General features: G+C 42.8%; 1 protein-coding gene across 1 annotated transcript in view; it reads left to right on the forward strand.

Moving 5' to 3' along the window:
• The first annotated feature begins 1,868 nt into the window (after positions 1 to 1,868).
• LOC136879105 (dipeptidase 1-like) overlaps positions 1,869 to 21,983 on the forward strand; it is a 475,836-nt gene continuing 455,721 nt past the window's right edge. The window contains exon 1 of the mRNA XM_068228978.1: positions 1,869 to 2,080. Coding sequence (XP_068085079.1) covers positions 1,869 to 2,080 — 212 coding nt within the window. The remainder of the gene's footprint in view (positions 2,081 to 21,983) is intronic.

Consider the following 21,983-nt stretch of genomic DNA (forward strand, 5'->3'; position numbering starts at 1 on the left):
GTCAGTGCGTGCGCCGAAAGCCAGTCAGCTGTTTGTCTGCCCACACATTGCTCAAATATGGCTGAGCATGACTTGTCCACAGATAAGAGTATCGCTTTCGGTGCAAATTAAATCTCATAATATTATCGACACGCCACCGCACGGGGAAGTGTACCTTTCATTATAGTGTTGTTACAGTGAGTGTAATCTACTCATAAATACGGTAGCTTCGACGAAGCGAAGATGAAGCAGTGATGTGTAACTAAGTGTGTTGTACGGGCCATATACTGTAGATGTAGCTTGCATTCTGGAGGTTGTAGGTTCGAAACGCATCATCGGCAGCCGTGAAGATTGTTTTCTTTTTTTTTTTTTTTTTTTTTTTTTTTTTTTTTTTTTGCTAGTTGCTTGACGTCGCATCGACACAGATAGGTCTTATGGCGACGATGGGACAGGGAAGGGATAGGAGTGGGAAGGAAGCGGCCGTGGCCTTAATAAGGTACAGCCCCAGCGTTTGCCTGGTGTGAACATGGGAAACCACGGAAAACCATCTTCAGGGCTGCCGACAGTGGGGTTCGAACCCACTATCTCCCGAATACTGGTTACTGGCCGCACTTAAGCGATTGCAGCTATAGAGCTCGGTAAGATTGTTTTCCGTAGTTTCCCTATTTTACACCAGGCAAATACTAGGACTGTTATGGTCACGCCTCTTCTTCCCCAATCCTCTTTCAACGATAATCGACACCACTTGCCTTTTCCTATCTGATACTTGCCGAAAACTTATACGATTATATATAAAAATCCCATACAACCTACTTTTTAGTTCTTACTTGGCAGTTAATATAGGTGAATCCCTCCCGGTTGATGTATGTGACAGCCCTCTGACGATCGGAAGACGTAATTCTGATATGTATGTAGTCGAAGTGACCTATAATTCCATGGGAATTACCTCATGCGTATAATAAAATATATCGGTTGCCAAGAATTGTATTCAAGTTGCCAGTTACCGGACTGTCGCTTTGTCAGTCTCAAGAAACAAGTCTCTCGAAAAGCGAAACCTTATTTTAAGATCTATCTCACCGTACATGTCAAACAAATTGCTGCGATTTAGCAGCGGGCGACCTACAGAGAGGCCGTCGGACTAACCTTTCTTCCCGGAATCGTCCCAACATGATAATACAAATCACATATTTCGTGATACATAACCTCTTATTGTGATTCACTCCTCTCATTTGAGGTTAAACAGTGCTCTCGGCAGTGTTTAAACATGACCGGTTGAACATCGGTTTTAGGCAGTGTCTAAGTGATAAATAACGTCCCTTCAATGAGTCAGCCATACTTAGACATTGCTTAACCGTATACAGTCGCTCGCGTAAGTATTCGTCCATGTGTCCTTTTCATATACTGAACACCAAAACTGCATTACAAGGCTTCGGATACGTTCAGAAACAAATACGCAGTGAATATGCAATATATATGTACTATAATACCGGCAGAATATACCTATTGCACGTCAGTACTCTTTAATAATAAAGAATGAGTGTTGTTGGGGTAGGAAATGGCGACGCAAAAGTATTCGTCCGCCTTGTGCATTATCTTGTGTAACAAACACAGCATTGAGGAAGGGGGATACATCACCAAGCTCAGTCCCTCAGTGATACGGACAGTGTCGGTGAGACAACATCTAGTGCATGCCCCGAGTACGATGGGAAAGATAAGGAAACGAACTGTTGTTGAACGCCAACGAATTATCCAACTCCACATACTTGGTAATTCGTGAAGAGTAGTTGCTGAAAAACAGGAATACCGCGAACTACAGTCGCAAGTATCATTCAATGATACAAGACCAGTGCAACTTAATCAATAGAGCAAGAACTGGGCGGTCAAGGAAGATGACAACACGCGAAGAGCGAAGCATAATAAGCACCGTCCAGAAAAATCCCCATGTGTCTGGACCCGTGCTTCGAACAGAAGTACAAACTTCCACTGGGAAGAACATCAGCACCGACACCGTACGACCTGTGTTACACAGAGCTGGTTTGCAGGGACGAACAAGCCGGAAGAAGCCCTGGATAAGTGAGAGGAGGCTGGCGTTCGCCAAACAGTACGTTATGAAGCCACCAGCATTATGGAAACGCTGGTTGTTTACGGACAAGAGCAAATTATGTTTATTCATTTGCTCTGGAAAGCGACGTGTATGGAGAAAGAAGAATGCCGAGCTCCAAAGTCAAAATCTGCAACCAACTGCAAAATATAGAGGAGGTTCCATAATGGTATGCGGGTGTATGTCGGGTAGCCAACTGCCATATAATACCTGAACGGATAGTTAAGATGGTATATTTGAGTATATTAAAGCAACAATTAACACCCAGCGTGGAAAAATTAGGTCTTAGTTGTGGGTACTTCTTCCAGCAAGATAATGACCCTAAGCACACTGCTCGTGTTGTTTGTTAGGGAATGGCTACTCTACAATTCACCTCATGTGCTGCAGACACCACCCCACTCGCCAGACTTAAACCCCATACATCATTTATGGGCGGAATTAAAATGTACACTGAGCAAGCAGCGTATTCCAAATAAAAAGGCTCTGAAGCAATACTTCATGGAAGAATGGTACGAAATAGGCCCGGAAGTGACAGAAAAACTGGTGACATCCATGCCGAAAAGCCTTCAAGCCGTGATTGGTTCCAAAGGACGTTCGACACACTACTGATATTTAGAAAACGACTGAACATTCCTTAACTTCTTATTGTGGACGAATACTTTTGCAACGTGACTTTTCTGCAAGCAATGTGATTGTTTTTTATTTGTTCCAAATGCCAGTGCTTAGGGTGCTATAAATTATGTCCTCAGATGTTCAGATGGCAAATAAAACATACGATTACTTGTTTGCAATTAATTTCTTTATTATGTTGGTGCTACTGGCTATTGTCCTCACATGAAGAGCGCGGACGAATAATTTTGCGAGCGGCTGTACATCGTCTAAATACCGTTTCTGCAATCGGCCCTATGTCTTTAAATGAAACACGAATCGCCTTACTAAGTTCTTAGTGAATTTTCTGCGTACAAATTTGATATCCGTGCATATTTTCGTGCAAAATATATCACTTATTCATTTGACAGAGCTTGCAAAGTTGTTAATGTAGAGTAATTTAATAAGGCCTATTTTGACGAAAATAAGGGCCATTGGTTTTAACAATGGTCGGGCGCGATGCCATTTGACAGTAAGGTCATGGTCGACACTTCAGCCAGCCTTCGCACAAAATAATTACAAAGAAATAAAAGAATTTGACCCCCAGTGAATTAATATAGTAGCCGGTGTGGTTCCTCCCTTCATTCCCCTCTCTAGTCGCCCTGTGGGTGGGAGCGGTAGAATAACACCCAAGGTACCCCTGCCTGTCGTAAGAGGCGACTGAAGGGGGCCCCAGGGGCTTTCAACTTGGGAGCGTGGGTTGGCGACCACGGGCCCTTTATCCCATTCGACCTCCCATGGTCAACTCTTATTCTTTTCAGACCCCGACGGTATTAGAGTACTGAAGGTCTAGGGAGTCTTTCATTTTCACGCCCTTCGTGGCCCTTGTCTTTCTTTGACCGATACCTTCATTTTTCAAAGTGTCGGATCCCTTCCATTTTTTCTCTCTGATTAGTGTTATACAGAGGATGTTGCCAAGTTGTACTTCCTCTTAAAACAATAATCACCACCACCACTCCTCTCTCTAGCACATATTTCAAGGTATAGAATGGGCCTGGGCAGGTGCAGACATTCGCTCTCTCCATCTCCCCTCGCTCTTCACGTGTGAGCATGTGTTAGGCGTCTAATGCATGTGACCAATGTGTTCTGAGGGCTGTGCTGATTTCTTGCATGAAATGAACACTGATATACATCTGTTACCTAACGTTCTCGTTTTGCTTCTCTTTCAGGCTCTTTTTTTTTTTTTTTTTTCATTTTTACTCTTCTTCCTCCTTTCGGTTGTTCTTCCCCTCCTACTCTTGAACTCCTTCCCTTTCTCTTTCTTCTTGTTGCATTCTTCGTCACCTAATCTTCTTACTGGGGCCGATGACCTTAGATGTTAGGCCCCTTTAAACAGCAGTCATCATCATCATCATCATCATCATCATCAATCTTTTTACTCGTGTTTTTCCAAAAGGCGCTTAATTTTCTTCTTTAAAATAATTTCACTATTAGCCCTTGTTAACTCGAATATCTCAGTTCCGTCTCGTCAAGAGTAAAATTTTAAGCTACGGAACTGTTAGCGGCATGAACAGTTTCAAAGTGGAAGCAATGCAATGCAGTTACTGTAGGTAGTTTTGTATTTTAATACAACAATCCCACCGAGTTACTTCAGACTTTCTCTGAGGACACTTCAATGGGTTCAAGCACTGACCAGGTTAGAAGCCAAGCACATCGAATGTGACCTGTAGAGTACATTTGTCACCGCTTGATGAATGGTTGCCGGACTACAACGTTCTTGCGAAACTCCTGTTCACGATTGATGGAAACCATGCATACCATTATTTATTATGAAGACTGTCTTCCCAAAATACTCGCTCACGTAATACTAACTTGAAATAATAAATCATAGCACGATTTACCGCAAGGCATATATGTTATCACTATGTTCGATTCATTAGCTGAATGGTCAGCGTTGAGGCCATTGGTGCGGAGGGTCCCGGGTTCGATTCCCGGTCTGGTCTCCCCTGTGGGTGGGGGCGGTAGAATAACACCCACGGTATCCCCTGCCTGTCGTAAGAGGCGACTAAAAGGGACCTCAAGGGCTCTGAACTTTGGAGCGTGGGCTGGCGTCCACGGGGCCCTCACCTCAGTCCTAGCATTGCTTCCACTTACTTGTGCCAGGCTCCTCGCTTTCGTCTATCCTATCCGAACTCTCTTGGTCAACTCTTGTTCTTTTCCGACCCCGACGCTATTAGGTTTGCGAGGGCTAGGGAGTCTTTCATTTTCACGCCCTTCGTGGCCCTTGTCTTCCTTTGGCCGATATCTTCATTTCTCGAAGTGTCGGACCCCTTCCATACTTTCCCTCTGATTAGTGTTATATAGAGGATGGTTGCCCAGTTGTACTTCCTCTTAAAATAATAATCATCACTACTAATCCCGGTCTGGTCTGGGATTTTAATCGCCTCTGATTAATTCTTCTGGCCCGGGGACTGGGTGTGTGTGTGTGTCCCAACACTTTCCTCTTCATATTTACGCAACACACTACACTACCAGCCACCACAGAAACACGCAATAGGGATTACATCCCTCCATATAGGGATGACGTCAGGAAGAGCATCCGGCCGTAAAACAGGGCCAAATCCACATGTGCGACAGAGTTCGCACCCGCGAGCCCACATGTATTGGAAAAAGCGGTAGAAAAAGGAGATGAAGAAGAAGAATATACGTTCTTAATTTGCTGGATACAAGCTGACGTTTTTGTCTTTATTGGACTTTCTTACACTTAAGCACTGTTCCATAATTTCATTAAATGGAAGAAAATTTAACAATACAATAACTAATAATAATATTTTGGAAAATATAAACTGTAACACATATTTATAATAACAAAAGTAGAACAAAATCTGACAACTAAAAAAACTCTGACACTAACCGGAATACAATGCGATTACAATAATATTTGATCAGTACAAAAGCTCTGAAACTAATTGTAATACCTAATGATTATGTGTAGTAAGCAGTTTGGAGTATGCTGATCGAAAGATTGTGCTGAAGTTGTGAGGTAGGATATCGAAATGAGCCTTTGCAAGACTAAAGCTCTACTTCTAAACTGACGTTTTGGCTCTGTCTGAAGCAAGGACATCGAACCAATCCCAAGCTGCGATTCATATCGGCAGAGCACAATCTCGAAACCTAGTTGCCAACATTCACCACGTGCTTAACCTATCTCGCTCAGCGTGTGTGGTATTCGGTACGCTTCGCGATCTTTTGCATTTTCCTTCAGAAATTAGTGTGTTTTTCATATTGTTGGAGGGTTCCAGTAAGCCATAACCTCCTTCCTGTGCCAGTCATTAGCGCTGAGTGATGTGTTATTTCCTCATTCTCTTTTATTTTAATGAAATATTCTATTTTAGTGTCAGATGTTGTTAGTAAGGGTAGTTTTTGTGAATTTGTTTTCAATCCATATTCATTAGTTTTTCTGAGTACGGTATTACATTTTACAAGGGATGTTTACCGTGGTCGTATTGCATCAGCTCTTCTCGCGGGCGTAGCGCGCTGGCAACAGGGGAAAGCCGATGCTCATTTGTTTTGCGAAACTTCAATTTAGAAGTATGGTCGTGCTGAGTATAAGAGAATTCAACGTACAGAACTGGAACAGGTAGACCATTTCAAGTATTCGTGATGTGTGTTCTCCCAGGATTGTAGTGTAGTACGTGAGATTGAATCGAAGTGTAGTAAAGCTAGTGCAGTGAGCTCGCGATCAACAGTGTTCTATAAGAAGAAAGTCAGCTCCCGGACGAAACTATCCAACTTTCCTTTACGGGAGTGAAACCTGGGCGGACTCAGGGTATCTTGTTCATAAGTCAGAAATAGCAGACATGAAAGTAGCGAGAATGATTGCTGTTACAAACAGGGGGTACTCGGAATGAGGAGGAAGATGCTAAGTTAGGAACGAACTCGATCGATGAAGCTGTGGTGGAGTCGTTTGAGGCGAATGGAGGAGTATAATGTACTATTTTATGGAGGGCAAGTTAAGTAGAGGGAGACGAAGACGACGATGGTTACACTCAGTATGCAATGATTTAACAAGAGGTATAGAACTAAACACGTTTAGTAAATTCACAGCGGCTTGCAGACTAAACGTTCAAAAGCATAACACTCTAAAATGAACAGGCACGTGTGTAACAATAGTTGACCATTCATTGACACATTCATACGTCGGTCATTCCACAAGTCAGTTTGATGAATCGCGCAAGTCGTGTCCGAGACATGACCTAGCAGATGTTGTAAGAGAGGCACCTGGCCGTGTTACAAACAAGTAAGTGTTCTTTATGACCGCTTCTCCACTTGCGACAATTCACACTATTTCCAGTCTCCATCGACTGATAGTTTTTGTGCTCATTGCCTGCACGTTAGCGACTCGTGGAATTCGGCCACCGCGTCTTATTTGATTCTCTGGTATTTGTGCTTTCAACTTGTTCTGTTTAAATTAAAATCAACCATACCGGAAATGTTTACGAAATTCTATAAGGGGTAGTCAAATGAAAACCGAACACCCTCCATATCGCGTGGAAGCTGGCAACACCGTTGTTAGTGGTGGGAGAACTGCGCAGGTGTTCGTCCAGCTGTAGAAATGGAGGTAAGCAAAGAAAAGGAGAGAAGAGTGGTTCGTTTTCTGGTTGCTGAGGGCGCTGCAGTGTTTGCTGCGTGTCCACGAGAGCCATTACTCCTGATGTGATAGGAGGGCGGATTGATAGCCGACGAATCACCGAGGAAGAGAGACGTTCGTGACCGTCGGACGAAGAAGTGCGCTTGTGCGACCTAACTCTTTCTACAGAACTGGAATTTCGTCCCCCAGTGGGATAAATGTCTTAACGCTTCAGGTGATTACGTTTGAATAAAAGAATTCTATGGTCACGTTGTAGCAGGTCTTTCTCTTTTTCATTTGACTGCCCCTTTTTAGAACATTTGACCATTTTCGAAGTAATTGCCCAAGTTTCTCACAGCAATCATTGGAGATGGTCAGAGCTCACATAGCGACACAGTACCGAGTTATACTAGTTTTACGCAAGCCCCCAACTTCGGTTTCACTACAAAATGAAGGATAACAATATTGCAGTCAAGTGATCTTGAAATCTACTTGGGTACACTTCTTAAACATTCCTCTTTTCAAGTCATAACATTGAATTTTTGTTACCGAACGAATTGAACCTACGGTTAGGGGCACGCAGCTGTGAGCTAGCATTCGGGAGATACTGGGTTCAAACCTGACTGTCGGCAGACTTGAAGAAGGTTTTCCGTGGTTTTCCATTTTCACATCATGCAGATGTCGGGGCTGTACCTACATTAAGGCCTCTTCCTTCCCGCTCCTAGCTCTTTCCTATCTCGTCGTCGTCTATCTGTGTCGATGCGACGTCCAACCAGTTTTAAACAATACAGGCTACATATATAGATGCTAGCTTGTGCAACACACGGGTTTTTTTCTGAGGGAAACAGAGGACAGGATTAGAAATGCGGTGTAAGAGATTGGGTGTGTTCATTACGTACACAGTGTGCACTTCCACTCTGCCTGTGATGCGCAATCGACAATATATAACTCACTCGCTGCGCGCATGAGACATGTGACTGAAATTTATGGTGTACTCGCTGCAAAAAGAAATTTTAAGCTTTACACTTTGACAGTTTGAGATAAATTCTCTTCCGCGAGACTGTGCCAGGTATAATGTAAAACTGGTTGGAAATTCTTAAACAGAGAAATATGCCTTGGCTGAGATCACTTCAACAAATGGTGATGATTTTAATTTTGAGAGAGCAGAAAAGGTCTGAGCATTCCAAGAGCATAAATGTCGGCAGAAGAGACGAAATAATCATAAAAATGTGAGTAAATAGAGAACTTTTAGGCCTGAAAACATAATACCGTCGGGGTCGAAAATACACAGGCGAGGTCAGATAGGAAATATGAAAGGAGCGTGTCAGAAGGAAGTGGAACCAGCTAGGGTGACCAGTCGCCGATACAGTGGCTTGCTTTACCGCCCCCACCGAAAGGCCTAAGAGAAGACACTTGGTGCGAAAGGAACGAGCGGAGCATACTGCCGGTCCACTGACTTAACGATATCCACAATTCTCGAAGGATTGTATCTGATAATGTTATTGGCTTTATGCCCCACTAAGTACTTTTACAGTTTTTGGAGACGGCGAACTGCCGGAATTTAGTCCTGCAGGAGTTCTTTTACGTGCTAGTCCCCCTGTGGGTGGGGGCGGTAGAATAACACCCACGGTATCCCCTGCCTGTCGTAGGAGGCGACTAAACGGGGCCCCAGGGGCTCTGAACTTTGGAGCGTGGGTTGGCGACCACGAGGCCCTCAGCTGAGTCCTGGCATTCCTTCCACTTACTTGTGCCAGACTCCTCACTTTCATCTATCCTATCCCACCTCTCTTGGTCAACACTTGTTCTTTTCCGACCCCGACGCTATTAGGTTTGCGAGGGCTAGGGAGTCTTTCATTTTCACGCCCTTCGTGGCCCTTGTCTTCCTTTGGCCGATATCTTCATTTTTCGAAGTGTCGGACCCCTTCCATTTTTCCCTCCGATTAGTGTTATATAGAGGATGGTTGCCTAGTTGTACTTCCTCTTAAAACAATAATCACCACCACTTACGTGCCAGTAAATCTACCACAACGAGGCTGACGTAATTGAGAACCTTCAAATACCACCGGAATGAACCAGGATCGAACCTGCCAAGTTGGGGTCAGAAGGCCAGCGCCTCAACCGTCTGAGACACTCAACCCGGCGGATTTTATCTCCACCTTTTTCCTCTAAGGGTAGTGTAGTTGCCCACTGGTACTTGATATTTAAACAATAATCACCACTACCGAGAATTACTTGATTCAAGAACTGGAAAAAATATTAAAAAAAGCTGCTCGATTTTTTCTAGGTGATTTCCGACAAAAGAGTAGCGTTACAAAAATGTTGCGAAGGTTGGGCTGGGAAGACTTGCGAAAAAGAAGACGAGCTGCTCGACTAAGCGGCATGCCCCCTGTGGGTGGGGGCGGTAGAATAACACCCACGGTATCCCCTGCCTGTCGTAAGAGGCAACTAAAAGGTGCTCTGAACTTTAGAGCGTGGGTTAGGGACCACGGGGTATTCAGTTGAGTCCTGGCATTGCTTCCACTTACTTGTGCCCGACTCCTCACTTTCATCTATCCTATCTGACCTCCCTTGGTCAACTCTTGTTCTTTTCAGACCCCGACGATATTACGTATGGAAGCCTAGGAAGTCTTTCATTTTCATGGCCTTCGTGGCCCTTGTCTTCCTTTGGCCGATATCTTCATTTTTCGAAGTGTCGGATCCCTTCCAATATTTCCCTCTGATCAGTGTTATATAGAGGATGGTTGCCTAGTTGTACTTCATCTTAATAATCAGCACCACCACCACCACTAAGTGGTATGTTCTGAGCTGTCAGTGGAGAGATGGCGTGGAATGACATCAGTAGACGAATAAGTTTGAGTGATGTCTTTAAAAGTAGGAAATCACAATATGAGCTGAAATTCAAGAGGATACATTGGGGCAAATATTCGTTTTTAGGAAGGGGAGTTAGGGAGTGGAATAACTTATCAAGGGAGATGTTCAATAAATTTCCACTTTCTTTGTAATCATTTAAGAAAAGGCTAGGAAAACAACAGTTAGGAAATCTGCCACTTGGGCGACTGCCCTAAATGCAGATCAGTATTGATTGATTGATTGACGGGAAGACTTCTTGATAAGAAATGTATTAAACCACATACACTACTCACACCACCAACACCAAGGAATGTGGGATGTACAGTAGAACTCCAATAAATTATACGAATTCGAAATCTTTAAGTTGCGAACAAGATAAAAATGACTAGACCCGTTGCAATCTGGCTTCAGGAAGGGCCACAGTACGACGACAGCACTCCTTCGGGTAACAGATAATATCAGGCTTGCTATGGATAAGCGACAGGTGACGGTACTCACGCTCCTTGACTTTAGCAGTGCATTTGATACGGTCAACATACAACTACTCCTTTCAAAATTGCGCTTCCTTGGCGTTGACCGGAATGCGCTGAATTTCTTTATATCCTACCTCACAAATCGTCGTCAGTGTGTCTCAGTAAACGATGTTACGTCCAAATGGGCTATCAGATTATCTGGCGTGCCTCAAGGATCTGTGCTTGGACCTTTATTATTCAGCCTGCATATCAATGATATTTCATCCCCACTTGTCCACTGTAAATGCCATCTGTATGCTGATGACCTACAGGTATATTACCATACCAGTGTAGATAGTATATGCGAAGCGATCCAGCATATGAATACAGACCTACAACGACTCACAACGTACGCCAGGAACAACGCCTTACTCATCAACCCATGAAAGACCCAAAGCATAAGAACTGGACACAAAAAATTACTATGTGCTCTAAATAGTAATCACAATCCTCCTCCAATTACCATTGATGATACCGAAGTGCCATACTCCAAGATTGTTACAAACCTCGGGGTCACCTTAAATGAGACTCTGACCTGGAATGAGCATATAACCAATGTGTGCAGAAAAGTACACGCATCTATTTATCCTTTGAAGCGTCATAAAAATGTTCTCCCACTGGACCTTAAATTAAAACTCATACAAACACTTCTATTTCCAATCTTTGACCAGTGTGACAGTTTATTGACTGATCTAACCTGTGAACAAGCAACGAAGCTACAACGTGTACAGAACTCTTGCATTCGATATGCCTTCCAGCTCCGACATGATGCTCATATAACACCATACTACAAAAAGTTGGGATGGCTTCGTTTAAATGACCGTAGAAAAATGCACCAAATGACCCTTGTCTATCAGTTGCTTTCTTCAAATAGGCCCAGTTACCTGTCGTCCAATTTTAGACGTCTTTCTTCGTTCCACGAAATTAACACTCGTTCCGGATCGCTACTTGAAATAGCCCCGCATCGAACGAATACCTACAGCCATTAATTTCTGGTCTCCGCTACGAGGTTATGGAATACGATCCTGGATGATATTAAAAAGTCTTGCTCGTCTAGGACATTTAAAACAGCCTACCGTAAATTCCTCCAGAGTACCTACAGCTGACTCGAATGAATGTAAGAGTGAATGACGTGTGAATGAAACCAAAAATGACGTACTAGATTTAAGTTCTTAGTCTATTCCATTTACGTTCTTACTACTCTCATTTAAGGCTATAGACTGTTCATAGAAATAGACTACATAGTAACATTGATTTTAGTTCACTCTGATCGTAACATACTAGTTAATTTATTTTAGCCTTATATTTGAATAAGTTTTTCTTTAAGCTAGTTGTAGATATATTCTTTAGGTTATAAGTTGATATATTTTTTGTTATTATCCACTCTCTATTTATCCTATAATTTTTCATCAGTAGTAATCTTAATTAATTGTATTACTGTAATTCCTTATCTGACATACATATCTCAATAACAGTAATTGATTACAATGATACTTTAGATTAATACTGTAAAAAAAAAAAAAGTATGTGGTTAAGTGTAAGAGAGGGCCAAGAGCCCTAACTTCGCCACTTAATAAAGACACAAATGAATAAATAAATAAATAAATAAATAAATAAATAAATAAATAAACGTCATGCCTGTATTTGAAAGGGTCTGAGATGTACTGTGTAGCGTGTGATTCATCAGCGACCAGTGGGAACCCGTCGTTCAGGACCAATCATCTGCGTAAAGGCGTAACTTTTGAGGAGAAAATAGAAAGTTTGTCTCTTTTAAAGCGAGTAATGGTTGGCCTTGAAATTTTGAGGGAAGGTATGATATCCATTAGTTACAATGTAGTGGCGGGAAGCAGAAAACTTCACTGAACTGAAACAAATATTGAGAGAGATCTTGTTTGGAATGCTTTGCCACTCTTCTTTACACAACTAACTGCGAGTGTCAACTAACACCTTTCTCTCCATATTTTAGTTCCCTAGGTGCAACCAATACCAGACTGAGATTCCAGTGAACAGGCCCTGTTACAAAGCAGGTGTAGAAACCGGTTGATGTTGTTGTTAACTTCAGAGTCTGTACTAGGATATTTCAGAGATTTTTGCTTTTACCCGGCTTTAATGAAATCAAGTGAACGGTAAATGATCCATTATAGGAGGCCGATTAAGTTATATGTGATAAAGGCCAACGGGCATTGTGTGTTTAAAGGAAACGTACAGTGTTCATGGATTATCAGGCGATAATGGAGGCAATCATTGTCAGTTGGCCAATTAATTGTGTTACTCTCATTATGGCTTATTTCGCACACATGACCTGTGGAAGCAGAGCATGTTCGGCACTCGGTACAGAGAAGAGCAAATGAAAAGCTAAACACAATCGGAGCTACAAAGCAAATCCCATCAGTCAGAGAAATAGGTTGTGGTGCTGATGGTTTTCGGACGAAGTATAACTGCTAGTGGTGATGGTATTGTTTTAAGTGTTAGTGCAACCATCCTCTCTTAACTCTAATCAAAGGAAAACATGGAAGAGTTCCGCGGCACTTCGAAGAATAAGACATCGACCAAAGAAAGACAATGGCGTGAAAATGAAAGACTCCGTAGGCATCGGAAATCGAATTTTATCGAGGTCGGGAAAGCTCATGAGTTGACTAAGGAAAGTCGCAAAACTAGCACTACTTAGACTCGGCTGGGAGTTCTTTGGTCGCCAAACCACGGACGCTACTCAAGAGTACTCAGGAGCTGCCGATTTTAGTTGTCGCTTATCACAAGCACGTGGTACCTGACACAAGTGGAGTGGAGGTGGTGCTGGTGGTGGTTATTGTTTTGGGAGGAAGTAACCTGGTGACCATGAACACCTAAACACTCATCAGACGGGAAGCGGAAAAGGTCAGGTACATCGAAGAATGGAGGTATCAGCAAAAAGAAGAAAAGTGCTAGAACGGCGTGAAAATTGAAGACTCCTGTGAGGGTCGGGAAGAAACAGGAGTTGAACAAGGAGGATGGAATAGGATAGATGAAAGCGATGAGCGTGACACAAGTAAGTGGAAGCAATAGCAGAACTCAGGTAAAGATCCCATGGTCGCTAAAGCACGCTCGAGCCTCTGGCGCCCATTTTAGTCGTCTCTTACGACAGGAAAAGCACACCCACATATACAGGATTTTTGTGTAGGAAGCGATGATTTAGGCTGCCTCTAAAATACAATTCTAAGCAATAACAATAATGTTGTTGCCACTATCTATTTCTTGACGGTTTGTGCAGACAATGAGGTGCCGCAATTTTGCCCTCAGGAGTTCTTTTACGTGCACAAGGCTGACGTATTTGAACACCTTCAAACACTAACGGACAAAGCCAGCACCTCGACAGTCTGAGACACTCAGTCCGGCAAATGGTTCATAAACGCAGAATTTTAAATATGTCATTTGTTATTACTTATATCCTATTATTGTATTTACTTTACCGTTTTTGTGAAAACTGCAGACATTCCGAACCGAACTGTTTAAAGGAATTTAGCTAACTCCGCATTACGGATGATTCCGCAGTAGCTGAAGTACTTGAAAGTCCTGTAAGCATCTTGTACTCCGTTTGGCTTCTTTAACTTTACTTCTACTTTCGATAGTATTCCTACTAACAATGTATTCACAGACTACTGCGAAATTAGCCATGCTGTGCTGCGGACTTACCTGAACTGATGCAGATTTAGCCCAAGTATTACAATTATAACTAAATAAATTAGAAAATGCTTTTGTGTTCTAAGTAAGTGTGACGAAAGTATCAGTTGTTCTAGTTTCGGTGGTTTGGAGGAGAAAGCACAGTAGGACAACCAACACTAATCAGAGGGAAAATAGAAAAGATCCGACAGTTCGAAGAATGAAGACTCAGCCCATTTTCCTCTACGTTCAAATGTAAACAAATCCCTCAGTAATGTGTAGATGATGTTTGTGATGACTCAGGTAGAAGCTTGGCCGGGCTCCAGCCAACTTCTATTCCGGGCAGAACAAACTGAGATCGCTTGTGTTAATATCCTCTCTCGGTGTATCTGCTTGTTTTCTTGAACAACTTCATAAATAAAAGCAAAGTGAGCACGAAGTTCGCTCTTGTCACTTCACAACTTTCTTCTCTCTCGCTGATAACTTCTCTTCTGTTGTGAAACTTCTTCCTCTGTTCATATTTATGTGCTGAAGTACTCGGTGATAAACAATGATTAGACAAATGACATGTAAACAACCTGCTGTAGTACACCGCCATACATAGCAGAGGTGAATGTGTTCTAAGGGGAAGTAAAAATAGGTGACCAAACTCTAACAGGTTTTTTTTTTTGCTAGTTGTTTTACGTCGCACTGACACAGATAGGTCTTACGGCGACGATGGGACAGGAAAGGGCTAGGAGTGGGAAGGAAGCGGCCGTGGCCTTAATTAAGGTACAGCCCCAGCATTTGCCTGGTGTGAAAATGGTAAACCACGGAAAACCAAAACTCTAATAGGTCTGATACTTCTAAGAATGAAGATATAAAAAAAAAAGGCCATGAAGCGTGACTGTGGAAATTAGCAAAAACAAATGTTTTCCCAAATTCACTCCTTTATACGAAAAATAATTTAATACTCTTACGATACAATAAGTAATAAATTACATTCTGTTACTATCAACGAATAAATGCGAATCTCTTTTTCTCTTCTTTCCTGAGAGCAGATCATTTGAGAAAACAAACAATCAACATGAAGCTGCCACCTTTCGACTGAAATGAAATGGCGTATGGCTTTTAGTGCCCGGAGTGTCCGAGGACACGTTCGGCTCGCCAGATGCAGGTCTTTTGAGTTGACACCCGTAGGTGACCTGAGGATGAATTGATGATGAAAACGACACATACACCCAGCCCCTATGCCAGCGGAATTAACCAATTATTGCTAAAATTCCCGACCCTGCCGGAAATCCAACCCGGGACCCTTGTGACCAAACGCCAGCACGCTAACCATATAGCCATGGAGCCGAACACCTTTGAATTGAATTCGAAACGATGATAGTGTGCACTGAAATAAACACAATTTTTCAAACTGAACCTTTTCACCGGACCCGAACGAGCAAATGAACATCGCTGCCAGTTCTTGACACAACTTTCCTAGGAGGAAGGTCAGTGTTGGCTGGATCACTCTCTTCCTCCACACTAGTACGCTCTGCTGGAACTGGGCACTCAGCTGGGGACGGGCCCAGGATGTTTTCAACTGCACCACTCGTGTTTTGCCATCTTTACCAGGATAACTTACAACTTCGCCATGGGCTAGTTTATTCTCTTTTTGTTCTCGCTTCCCACCAGAACGATGTTTCATACATTAATTTCTTGATGACCTGCTTGCTGTACTGGGATTCTGGAGCAATTGACTCAGATGTCCTGCTTTAAACCTTCGCCTCAAATCTTCCCTGATATATTGAATATACTGGAAGCGTTTTACCAGATTAACCTCATCAATCTTGTGTAAATCAGGTACTCCCACCATTACATTTTCCTGCATGTGCGTTGCCGGAGTAAGAGGCATGTAGTCGTTGCTATCCACGTTCAAACAAGTTAGAGGCTGCTTCAGAATCACACACGATAGTGAAGAGAGCAATTTCCTTCCAATTTTCTTGTAGTAAGGTCTTAGGAATAAGAGTTAAAGGACAAGTAAATCCGACAGGATCAAATATTTGTTTAGCTACTGGGTGTTGATATACTGTCTACTTTGCAGTACAACACATCTACAGATTTGTCCCAAAGCGATATAAGAACTGATGTCATCTCTGTAGGTTCTGCCACCAATAGCGAAGACGAGCTTTCCCATCCTCTAAGTAGAAATGTTGTCCCTTGCATTAGTTATGTGGCTTCTGAATCGAACTGCTTTAATTCCTCTTCGGAGTCTACTGAAGTAACACAATTATCGATATAAAATGCCTTCTCTAAATTGCAAGTTGAATTCCTGGAATGATGTTGACACTAATCCGAAAGATTATCTAGGCCTCGAACAGTGGCCTTAGAGTAGAAAAGTGTCCGCTGTCGGATATGTTAGAAATAGTAATACTTGAAATTCACCAGGAGTTCCTTGTTAAAGTTTAATTTTAATTTTCCATAGTAAGACACTTGACTTACTTAATACGTGAGGAAGCCGCATGTGGTTGGGGGATTCTGAATTCTGAAGCGTGGGTTGGAGACCACGGGGCCCTTAGATGAGTCCTGGCATTGCTTCCACTTACTTGTGCCAGGCTTCTCACTTTCATCTATCCTATCAGACCTCTCTTGGTCAACTCTTGTTCTTTCCGACCCAGGCGCTATTAGGTTTGCGAGGGCTAGGGAGTCTTTAATTTTCACGCCCTTAGTGGCCCTTGTCTTCCTGTGGCCGATGTCTTCATTTTTCGAAGTATCGGATCCCTTCCATTTTTTCCCTCTGATTAGTGTTATATTGAGGATGGTTGCGTAGTTGTACTTCCTCTTAAAACAATAATCACCACCACCACCTCTCTCTCTGACGTACGTAAGCACACTATACTACCGGAATAGCGACTCTATGTGCGGCGCTACTCGCTCCTTTTAATAATTTCATACTGTAACAGGAACGCCCGTACTTCAGTTTATCGGAGAGCATGAGGAACGACAAGGCGTGTACGGCCCATGCTAAGAGAGTAAGAGAGAAGGGTAGTGAAAGAAAAATTCATGATTAAGTGGATCCTTCAGTTTATTCAATAAATAGGCAAATAATTATGTCACCTTTTATAGCTGAATGGTAGATTTGTCCCTGAGGGCGTGAAGAGGACGTTGTCCCGCGGCGGCTGCGTCGTCTTGCGGTCGGCGTCGGCGTTGTCTTCCGTCGTTGGTGTTTGTATTAGTGTTGATGACTCGAACCAGAGGCAGGAACGGGGAAATGTGTAGCTTCCACATTTGACGTCATGGGGTACTGGTGTGACACTTCCCTATGGCGAAGCACGCCGAAATAGTTCCCACAGCAGCAAGGATAAAGTTAGAGTCACAGTTCGTATTTGGAATAATACGCAAATGAAACAATCTAGGACCTTCCGAGGTGCGGTGATCAAGCACTTCATAAAGAAAATTAAATTTATCGAGTACAGTCTCTGCACTGTACTCCACCAGCATAATACATTTGTTGAAATAAATGACAGTCCAAGTTCCAGTACGTCGTGATTTTCAGATTATCACTGGCACTTAAGATCATAATGCAACACAGTTCAACGGATAGACACAGTCTTTAAATAAAATTGAGGCTGGCTAGAAATACTACCGCTGCTTTCACACAGTCTTTGAACGAAATCAATGCTGGCACAGTTAATGCAAGAACACAGTCTTTAAATGAAATTAAGCTGGCACAGTTAATGCAAGAACACAGTCTTTAAACGAATTCAAAGCTGGCACCGTTTATGTGAGAACACAGTCTTTAAATGAATTCAAGCTGGCGAGAACACAGTCTTTAAACGAATTCAAAGCTGACACAATTAATGCAAGAACACAGTCTTTAAACGAATTCAAAGCTGGCACAGTTTATGTGAGAACACAGTCTTTAAATGAATTCAAGCTGGCGAGAACACAGTCTTTAAACGAATTCAAAGCTGACACAATTAATGCAAGAACACAGTCTTTAAACGAATTCAAAGCTGGCACGGTTTATGTGAGAACACAGTCTTTAAATGAATTCAAGCTGGCGAGAACACAGTCTTTAAACGAATTCAAATATACAGCCGGACCGAGAGACGAATTATGTCGCGACGTGCTTACTTGCACACACTCGTTGACTCACGGCTTACTGCCGACTCACTCCACTCTCTGCCTTCAGCACACTGCCGTCGCATACCGCACACTCTCTTTCTGCTTTACTGCAGGCTCTCTGCTTACATTCTGCCTTACCCCAGGCTGGCGACTCGCTTATATTTCGTTCATGCAGCAATGGAACACGAAGGAACCTTCTGCGTGACGTCGCTTGTCCTTGGCCGGTGTTCTGGAACGTCGCGAACTTGCTCGCAGTTCCCATTATGCCTGTGCGCTCGGCGCAAGTTTTAAAGGCTTACGGCCGGGTGTTAGCGAGCTTCTCTTAATAAAAGAATGAAACGTGAATGCTCGTAGGGTGTTACCGTTTCATCTCCCCCCCTGCTCGGGAAAAAGAAAATTGCTGGGCGATTTTCTTTTCGCTCATCTCCTTGTAAAGTATTTCTTGAGATTGGCCGAGTTGAAGATTCCCTCAACGTCGCTATCTGCCCTTCCTACTTCGTAGGCACCATTATCTAGTGCGGTAAGTATCCTGAAGGGTCCTATGAACAAGGGACAAAATTTGGCGTGAATTCCCTGGTCAGGGTGTGAAACTGCAGGCTTGCGTATTAATACTAGGTCATCCACTTGTAAGGGTTGTCGAAACTTGTGATGTCGTAACTTCTTTTCTCGGATTTGAGCAGCATGTCGTAATTGCCGAAGTGCCTTGGTAATGCGAGCTTGTTGGCTCACTGCTGCGTCAGGTTGATCAGGCAAAACTCGATCCCAAGGTCTGTCAGGGGTGAGGCCTTTATGTACACTCAAAGGGGTGTCCTGAATAGACTCATGCATGGTGGTATTGACGATCCTTTGCATAATGGGCAGAACTTCAACCCACTTCCAATGCTGTTGTCCACAATACAATCTACAGAATCTGGCAATTTCGCGCATAACCCGTTCGGCTGGGTTGGCTTCCGGGTGTCGGATAAGGCCGTTTCTTATAAGGTGATGTGTCAGTAACATCTAAGCGGTGCTTGAAACCCTTAATGACTCCAGGTTTCTCAGAAAATACATCTGGAAACTTCTTAAAAAGCTCTTGGATCGCCTTTATTACTTTATCATCATCGTAATCTGGGCTTTCAGCTACATTGGCGTAAAGCGTGAAGTTGTAGTGGTCCTCGTTAAACTCATCATCGATAATGGACGCCATCTGGTCCTCTACGGGTCCCACTTCCTCGGGTCGCCCCTCTTCGTGGACGCTTTCTTCGACAGGCGGAGCCTCGCTCATCTTGCCTTCTACTATGCCCACCGGGGTCTCACATTCCGGATTCTTCACGTCATTATAAGTAACCAACTGTAGCCCTACAGATTCGACGTGGAAAAATTTAATCACATTAGCGGGATAATCAATGATTCCCCCATGTTGAATGAGAAAGTCTGATCCAAGAATTAAGTCAAATTTCATTTGCGTCAAGATCAAAAATAGATGTTGGAACTTAACACCACCAATTTCTAACTCAAGAAACGCTTGGAATTTGCATTTAATAGCTTTGTCAGGAACTATGCCTTTAACCTTAACTTGAGCAACCGGCAAGATGGAGATGTAGGTCGTCTCCTGCGCCACATCTATTAATTTCTGCGAAATTAGTGAGGCTTGCGATCCCGAGTCTACTAGAGAGTGGACAATCATATTGCCTAACTTAATGATAATGATCGGTAAGCCGCGTTGTATCTGAGGCTGTCGTGGTGTTGAATCCTCATATAGTAAATCTGCATCCTCTAAATACCAATGGTTAATGAGTGCGCTACATACTACTTCTCCTCCCTCCGGGTTTTCAGGCAGTCTCTTTATTGCTTCGACAAAGTTTTTTTTTTGTACCCGTAGCTCTTGGATCCATTTCCGTTCTCTCACTTCTTCTCTGTATCTCTGCCTGGTATTCCAAAGAAGCTGCTCCAGGTAAGCCCTCTTCCCTGTTCTTATTCCTTACATATTCCGTAGTCTCTCTCCAACGTTTCTCTAATTTTTTCCGCTGGGAGTTCCTATTATCATTGGGTTGATTAGCTGCCTGCCTCCATGAAGGTCCAGGTTGAAACTTAGCCCTCCCTTCGTAGGGGCGATTCCTAGATCTTCTATACCGAAACGGAATATCTCGGCGAGTTTCTCTTTCTTCTCGCGGTTCTGGATTTACTTGAACCGGAGTTTTCATTTCCGTAAAGTTGGTTGTAGTTTCTTTGGTTCGACCTGCTTTTGCTGCGCTCTGAGTGTGCGCAGTATCGAGTTTCCTCAGGACATCATCGAGCTGCTCCAAGTCCTGGACGTTTGCTGCCACCAATATTTCCTGAACATTTGGTGGAAATTGCAGCGTTATGACCTGAATAAGTTCTTGCTCCGGTAAAGGAGGGTCGAAAAACTGCATCTTTTTAAGCTGAGATATGAGATAATCTGAATATCGCGAGGAATTGACGGACGTGTTATACTTTCTAGAGTATAATTGAAGTTTTATCAGGTGCTGAGCCTCAGCACTCCAAAATCGTCTAAGTAAGGCTTCCTTAAATTCTTCGTAAGTGTTAATACTGAATTTAAAAGCGGTAAACCACATTAACGCCTTTCCTTCTAACAATCGAGATGCTATTCGTAAACGACGGTCGGTCTTAACGTGATTTTCTTGAAAGAATTCTTCGAGGTTGAGGAGAAACTCCTTAGCAGTATACTCCTCCTTCCCCGAAAATTTGGCTGGTTTTTCCTCAGTTATTTTAAAAACTGTGGAAACATTCATGGATTCTCCACTAGTGTTGTGAAGGCTAGATGATGAAACATCCTGTTCGATTTGCGATACTTTGCTGTTGAGAGCTTCTATACCCCCTTGGAGTTCAAGTTTTAGGGTTTTAATTTTCCCCTGTACGGAATTCTCAATTTCCTTGACCTCCTTCTCTATGTCGGTCTTGACTTCTGCTACATCGCGACAGATACGAGTAATCTGCGTGTGAGCATTATCTAACTGAGTCTTGACACGTTTATCGGCCTCCTCTTGCTGACTTTTCAGAAGAGTAATTTCGTTTCCCAACTTCATGAAATTATTTTTAACAGATTCATGAAGTTTGTCTTGAATAGACGCGATTTTAGTTTGCGCAAGAGATAATTGAGCATGGGACTCTTGAAATTCTTCCTTTAAGCTTTCTACTTCTTTAAGGACTTCCTGAGAAGAAGACGGGAAAGCAAGTTTTAAGTCCTCCGCCACTTGTGATTTTATATCTTGCTTAATGGTTTCTAAGTCACGTGTTAATCTTTCATTTATTTCCGTAAACTTAGAATCCATTCTTTTGTTAGATTCTTTAAATCTTTTTTCAATTTCGGCACCTGCACTATTGAGCCTACGTTCCAAATTATTATTAACTTCCGCAAATTTTTGATCAACAGATTCTGTCAATTTTACAATGTTGGCATCATTAGCTTCCCTTAGTTGAGTGATACTACGATTAGTTGCTTCATTAGCCTCCCTTAGTTGAGTGATACTACGATTAGTTGCTTCATTAGCCTCCCTAAGTTGACCTATACTAGCCTTAGTGGCTTCCAGGGTCGCGTTAGATTCTTTAAGTTGAGCTCCTAAAGTATTGT

The sequence above is a fragment of the Anabrus simplex genome, chromosome 8 (genome assembly GCF_040414725.1).
Source record: "Anabrus simplex isolate iqAnaSimp1 chromosome 8, ASM4041472v1, whole genome shotgun sequence".
In the NCBI taxonomy this organism is placed as follows: Eukaryota; Metazoa; Arthropoda; class Insecta; order Orthoptera; family Tettigoniidae; genus Anabrus; species Anabrus simplex.